The following is a 7,500-nucleotide window of genomic DNA, read 5'->3' on the forward strand; positions in this document are numbered from 1 at the left end:
GTCCCCAGGGTCTCTCGTCTTCCTTTTCGCTCCAAAGAAGGGAAGAACAGAGACCCTGGGGACGAGGTTGTTATACCTCTGCATCGACTGCTGCTTTTCCTAACCTTGGTATAAAATGCTTACTTACCTGAGTACACTATTCTTGAACCTCCTACAGGACATGTTGTCCTCCCCCACCGGACATAAGTCAGTCCTCCCATAGCAGCAGAAGATTGAGCCCTGCCGGGTTCCTGGAACAAAGAAGCTTCAAGGCAAGGTTTCTCTAGTCTTCTGCCTCTTTCCGTGACATAGCAAGTAGTCTGACCAGCTACGCCCTTGTCTCCTTTTGCTCCCATCCTTCCGGGGTTTCCCGGTTCGCCGTGCTCCCCTGGTATTCCTGAAGTTCCCCTAGCTCCCTTCAATCCCAGCCCTCCACGCTCACCTTATCAACAACATAAGAAAATGAAAGGAGCATTGAGGCGGACGGAATGTTTTTTTAGGTTCAAAATGTTAGCGTCAATTTCGATATGGTTAATAAGATTATGCAAATATAACTTGAAATCAATGAAATAGGAACCAGTTGTGTATTGATCTATGTGCTAAAGTTTAGCACGAATAGAATCAAATTGCAATTGAGTGTTAAGAACAGGTTTACCGCATTTTTTCAAGTTATATTTACATACCGTATTTCCTCGAATAATAGCCGTCCCTCGATTAATCGCCTCCCTCGAATAATCACCCCCCTTTGACCGAAATATTTAAAATAATCGCCTCCCTCGAATAATCGCCCCCCTCCCCCTCCCACTCTCCCTCCCCTCTGATCCAGTTAAAGTCATCAGCGATGATTCAGTCTCTGACGCCGAAGATATTGACATTGAACATTGATTACCGTAATCATTGTTAACGAAACAAATTTGAAACACTAAAAAGCCCATGTTTGGTTTATATTTGATGTGGTTATTTTTTTGATTTAATGGTATAATAAAACAAAATATTTAAGGCACGACCTTCTGTGAGAATTATTTGAAATAATCGCCTCCCTCGAATAATCGCCCCCTTTTGATGCGAAAAACGGAATAATCGCCCCCGGCTATTATTCGAGGAAATACGGTAATCTTATTCACAAATATCATCGCAATTGACACTAACATTTTGAATTTGACAATGCTGTCATGAGGATGGCGAAACGTTGTTCGGGATTTTCTTTGGCACGATATTTTCATTCATTCATTCTTGGATCTCTATGCTTCATTTTACTGAAAGTGAATGATTAGTGTGGTAAGACTTGCAAGACCAGCGTATTGACTCTTCGGTGACACTTCATCTCTTAACTACTATATTGAGTCTGACTTGGCACTAATTAATTCTATATATTTATTAGCGTTTCAACCAGTTTTCAATGCCAATATTTAAGTTTGGCTGGCTGCACAGGACACCCATCACACGAAATCTCAGATGAGGAGGGTTCGTCCTGCTTGAACGCAATTGTTTTAATTATATTATACATGAAAAAAGACTAAGAATGGTTTCACACTAAGGGATTAATCGTTATACGAAGAAGAAAAAACAGCCAGCCAAAAATGTGTTTTAGCTCCTCTGGTTATAACTTTTGATCATTTGAGCAGCAGATCATTTCAATCGTAGAATAGTAGACAATAGTAAAACATAAGAATAGACATAACGTTTTCTTTCCTTGTTTCCTAAAAAGTCAAAGTAAATCTAAATCTCCGACAATATCAAATTTCACTTATAAACTAGTATTATCCGTGCCAGCCCAAGAAGAATATGAACAAACCTTTCTGACCAGTTTCGCCTTTCTGTCCTTTAAAACCTCTCTCTCCCCGTTGTCCCTGGAGGCCGTTTACCCCTGGGGGCCCAGCAGAACCTGGAGAACCGGGGTGACCATCTTTTCCCTGGGGACCATCTCTACCTGGGTGTCCCATTGGACCATCCACACCGGGTCGGCCATCTAAGCCATCCCTTCCCGTCACTCCTGGGGGACCGGGCGGACCACGCACTGGCAGCTGGGACTGTTTCTTGGTGTATTGTTCCTGAAGGTACTGGGTTCTGTGAAAGATTTAAAAAAAGAGGAAAACAGTATACCATAAAGCAAAAACGTTTTCACAAACAATGTATTTCGGCTCATCACTTCAAAAGACATTAACTACACTATGTAAGAGAGCCGGCTTGTTTTTTTAGTGCCTGTGTTATCTTCAAGATTAGCTTTCAACAGAGAAAAAAGGCAAGTCGATTGTCCGGACTTGATGGGAGACACAATATTTTAAAAAGCATTTTATCGCAGTATTTTAAAATGGCTTCTTATTCGGACACTATAATTTCATGATCTAAAATGTAAGATGAGCAATGTCGCCGTAGTCATAAAAAACGTTGACGAGCTGGCCTTTTGCTTATTTGTTTGCTGTTTTTTTCAAGCGAGCTGATGTCCTAGCTGGTTTCACGTGCCTGTAGAGACGACCTGGAGCGCGTGCAGAAAAATGTTTTATCCATCATTAATTTCTCCTCGACTGCCATATTCTCAGTGCATGATTCTGCAAAACATTATCACCCTTAAATACAGACGATCCGATCTGTCTTGGAATATGTACAAGATTTTTGTCGCTAACACTAACCAGTAACTATATCATTTCCAAAGAAAGTTAATTTCGGAGGCTCGCGCCTTCTACTTATTATATAAATCGTTCCGCCACGCGCACAGAACGTTTTCTGAATATCATGTACCGCCCGGCTATGTTTTTAGTTCATAGTTCTTAGTTTAGTACACTTCTATATCCAGTTTGCACAAATCCTAGAAGGTTGTAAACAATAGAAATAAAAAAAGAGAAATGAAACATAAATGAGTACAAATGGTTCAAACTCTTAGAGTCACGGTATTGCCGCCATGGATGATGCCCTAAAACATCTGTTGAGGGTGACTGGATAACACCAGAGAGTAGTGCATTCCAAATTCTTATAGCACGTGGATAAAAAAGAATGCGAGTAGATAGCTCGGAAGGTTACTTTGAACTTGTCGATCGTAGTCACTAAAACATGGAACTACCTAAAACCACCTACAACTACCTACAACCATCTACAACCACCTACAACTATCTACAACCACCTCCAACCACCTACAACCACCTGCAACCATCTACAACCACCTACAACCACCTACAACCATCTACAACCACCTACAACTACCTACAACCATCTGCAAGCACCTGATCAAAAATATCAACAACCACCTTCAACCATCTCAAAAAAATCCACAACCACTCACAAAGAATCGAATACATCTTAAGCAAGCCATAATTGTATAAAATAAGCAAGACGACAATATGTGGTTACCATTTAGCCAAAAAAATCCGGAAGGCATGATCGTGGCATAAAGGTAAGCGATTTTCCGAATTTGTTAAAAGCCAACCGGATGTGAATAGCGCTTTACCCTGCATTCCATCCTGTAAAGGACGCTAAAATCGTGAAAAAGGTCCTGGAAACGGGACGATCCTCACGAATTTCCCAAATTTCGGGAAATAGAATGCCGGCATTTCCCGGAATTCCGGAAATTCGTGTGGATTGTTTCGTTTCCAGGCCCTTTCTCATGATTTTAGCGCCCTTTAGGATGGAATGCAGGGTAAAGCGCTATTCACATCCGGTTGGTTTTTAACAAATTCGGAAAATCGCTTACCTTTATGCCACGATCATGCCATCCGGATATTTTTTGGCTAAATGGTAACCACATATTGTCGTCTTGCTTATTTTATACAATTATGGCTTGTTTAAGATGGTATTCGATTCTTTTTGAGTGGTTGTAGATATTTTTGAGGTGGTTGTAGGTGGTTGTAGATGGTTGTAGATTTTTTATGAGGTGGATGTAGGTGGTTGTAGATGGTTTTAGGTCGTTCCATGTTTTAGTGACTACCACTTGTCGATATATAAACAGCCGTTTGTCTGCTACTGGATCTGTTTGAGGTTACAAACTCAAGTGGTTTATCAGAGCCAATGAGTTTGTTGTGAAAATTGAAGAACATCAGAGCAGTCTTTATAAGTAATAACCTTTGTTCCGATGTACTCCAGCGAAGTGAGTTTGTACACCGTCGTTAGTTCTCCGTCTCAAAATGTGCAGCATTTTCAATTACTGTACCTGTTCTAACTTGTTGACTGACTTGTTTTCGTAAGGGCTCCATGCAGCTGAAGCATACTCAAGTTGTGGTCTAACTAGAGGTAGGTAAGCTCTAGATTTAACTGTAGCATTTCAACGCTTCAGTATACGGCGGACAACCCCCAAGGTTCGGTTCGCTCTGTTGGCAATGTCAAGTAGCCCGAAGATTTTCTAATATGACTTTTATAGCTTGTCACATACATGTATCAGTATTACTACTTTTCAGATTTTTGATCTTACGGTTTTTCTATATTGTTACTATTTTTTGTCTGTCATGATATTTTCGTCTCTGTTTTGTAAATTTTAACGCGATTCAGTTTTCGGAGACCCGAAATAAACAGGCCGACCGATCAATCTTTTACCTCTGTCAAAGCTCAAAATCCAAATACCTAAAAATATCAAATTTTATATGGCTCCTACGTGAGGCTCCCTAAGCATAAAAGTACTGAAATATCTCCACGAGTTTTTCTTCATACAAGTAGAAAGCTAGCATTCCTAAATGAAATTAGAGATGGTGAAGTTTAAGTTTTTCAGTGAAGGAAGTGATATTGCAAAACTGAAGATCGTGTTCGCGTGGGGATCATGTTAACCTTTGCTTAGTTTTCGTGCTCCGCAAAGTACACTTTTATGGCGGAGTACAAAGAGTGTAAGTGTTAAGCGTATTTATTAATATCATGTAACTTTTAATTGTACCGAAAGTCGCGAAATGTCTTATCTTTGTCGATGGGAATATTTCTTGTTATGCAATTTCCGATTACTTAAAAGCAAATCAAGAATTAAACATGAAAAATGACAACTTTACAAACTTACTTAGTGGAGGTCATCTCTCGCCTGCGTGTTTGACAAAAACTCACCTTCCTTGCAACACAATCACTTGTTGCTGCAGTCGCAAAATAGCGTTGTGAAGATATCCCCCGAAAGCTGTGTTTCCGTTGTTCTGTGACTGAGTCTGCGTTTGCCTTCGTTTTCTCGAACGTTGTCCTTCGGCCGGTCGCTCAACGCTTTTGTCGACAACTTTCCTATCTGCTTTATCCTTCGTTGGACCTCTTGCTTTTTTTTCTTGGACCGAATCGTTTTTCGTCATTTGTGGGATCATACGTAGCTGCTCATTTTGCTCGCAGCTGCACCGAGTGGATGGCGAAGAGAAGACGTGAATCTGCAGCAGACAGACAATCGAGACACAAACCGCTATAACACTGATACCCAAGGAAAACACACCGTGAAGCCGTCCTTTATCTTTAGCGGAACTAGTCATACTTTCATCGATCTCTGCAAGGTTCGCTTTAACAGAAGCTCATGATACTCAACCCACACAGAACTGCGCAGATGACTCCCAGATTTTTTTTTCTTACAAACAAAGACGCCTTTTATAAGTCAGTATTGAAATCCAATGCCACAGGGGTCATGAAAACCCCAGTGCCGAGATAATAAAACGTTTTATTGATTAATCGAAAGATGAGCTCACAGAACATTCGTTCATTTGCACAAATGAAAATACGTTCCTCCCAACCCTTAAGGGCCGTTTTTACAATACTTCTGGTAGGATTTACCAGGATTTAAGAAAATCCAAAGGCGTTTGTCCTTGATGAATCTGTCAACGATTTATCATTATAAAATCTCTTGACCTTCTCTGACAGGTAGCTAAAGTCTGTGAGAAAATTCCTGGGAACAGTACACGAATATCTCTCCCCAAACAATGTTGTTTGCACGAGAGTGCCTGAGCCCATTTCGCAAAACAACATTGTGGGAGGGCAAGGTATCGAAGGTGTTTCAACAATTTTGTAGTCTTTGTCTTCCACACCGCAGAGTGTCTTGGTTTTCCTCCGGGGTTTTCCTTTCAAGGGGAGCATTTACATCATACCTTTGAGACTTTCGTTCTCGACTTTCGTTAACGTAATGCTCTGTATTCCTTTTCATGATATGAGGTGCAAAAATTTCATACCAATATACGGGTTTGAGTCCGTTGCGGATGGAAATACTGGCCGTACGGCCCCGCGCGCGCTTTCAGTATAACATTAGCGAGAGCAGGGCCGGAAAAAGCTGTACGGCCCCTGCTCCGTGTGATGCAATTTTAGAGGATTTCGTAGCTTTTAAACATCCAAGTTATTTAAAGCAAGAAACGAAAATGAAAACAACATATTAGATAAATAATTTTTACGTGCAATTTTTTTTTTCCACTTTGACCAAACTTCATATTCTGAGTACTCATGAATAGTGTAAAGAGGCCATGTGATAAAATTCTTATTGACTGAGTTTATGTCGGGCCAGATAGGAAAATATTTGGCCCTCGGTCTTGGCGCAAGGACCGCCCGGCCCTCCCACTCAGTCAATACTGAAGTACATTATGAAATGTTATGCCAGTGTCATGCTTAATGGGTTTTGTCACAGAAAAAAAGAAAATTTGAAAGTTTTAATAGAATATGGCGTAAGGGTCACTTAAAGTGAGTGTGGAGGTATCTCCGCGCGCCTGAAAAGGCACAAAGTTAAGGTAGCTCAAAGCAGTTTCAACGCTTTCGAACAACGTTCTTATTAGAAGTATTGGCACTACAACGCTGTATCACGCAATTAGCAATGTTATGGTACCAAAATGAATCTCCATATATTGCTGAACAAGGTGCGGTGATTATTGTGATGTAATAAAAAAGTCACCATGGCAACAGGAAGGCCCTGTGAAAACACCCTTTATTTTGTCTTTAGTTCTTCATATCTCAAAAAAAACCCCCATTTTTTTATTCCTGGAAAGTGATCAGAAGACCAAGATGATACTTTTTGCAAAGTTAAAAAAATTCTGTACATCGGATTCTGCGTTCAGAGCCACCTCACCTCTCTACACAGAATTTTTTAAACTTTGCAGAAAGTTTCATCTTGGCCTTCTGATCACTTTACCGCAACAAAAAATGGAGGGTCACCGAGTTTGTTTTCAAGATATGAGCAACTAAAGCGAAAATAAAAGGTGTTTCTGCTGGGCTTTCCCGTTGCCAAGGTAACTTATTACGTCACAATAATGATCACATTTTTTTGGAAATAATGGTACATGTACTATAACATTGCTGTTACGTGATACAGTGTTTTGGCGTCAATCATTCTTAAGAGAGTGCCTCTTCAAAGTGTTGAAACTTGTTTGAGCCATACGTCATCGCGGCCATGTTGGGAGACAGAAACAAAAGATCTCTTATTAGCTCTTTTTTGTTCGCCATCGTTATTTGTGTCTCTGGAGATTGGTTGCAAACCATTTATACACTGATCGACTGAGCTGCCTCTTTTAATCTACAAGTAATTGCTTAATTTAATACTCATAGCTATAGCGGAAAAGCTAAATCAGTTCTTGGGTCATTTGTTGGGATTTGTGCCAGTTCCATTAT

At 40.4% G+C, this 7,500-nt stretch overlaps 1 protein-coding gene and 1 long non-coding RNA gene across 2 annotated transcripts in view; one reads left to right on the plus strand and one right to left on the minus strand.

Moving 5' to 3' along the window:
* LOC137969508 (short-chain collagen C4-like) overlaps positions 1-5,400 on the minus strand; it is an 8,417-nt gene extending 3,017 nt beyond the window's left edge. The window contains exons 1-3 of the mRNA XM_068815793.1: positions 4,993-5,400; positions 1,775-2,046; positions 128-421 (exon numbers count right to left, since the gene is read on the minus strand). Coding sequence (XP_068671894.1) covers positions 128-421; positions 1,775-2,046; positions 4,993-5,393 — 967 coding nt within the window. The 5' untranslated portion in view covers positions 5,394-5,400. The remainder of the gene's footprint in view (positions 1-127; positions 422-1,774; positions 2,047-4,992) is intronic.
* A 2,055-nt stretch (positions 5,401-7,455) lies between these two features.
* The window catches only part of LOC137969510 (uncharacterized), a 5,205-nt gene continuing 5,160 nt past the window's right edge, over positions 7,456-7,500 (plus strand). Inside the window, exon 1 of the long non-coding RNA XR_011116680.1 lies at positions 7,456-7,500. This exon is cut by the window's right edge and continues 92 nt beyond it. This is a non-coding gene — a long non-coding RNA (uncharacterized lncRNA).

This window comes from Montipora foliosa, chromosome 9 (assembly GCF_036669935.1).
Source record: "Montipora foliosa isolate CH-2021 chromosome 9, ASM3666993v2, whole genome shotgun sequence".
Lineage (NCBI taxonomy): Eukaryota > Metazoa > Cnidaria > Anthozoa > Scleractinia > Acroporidae > Montipora > Montipora foliosa.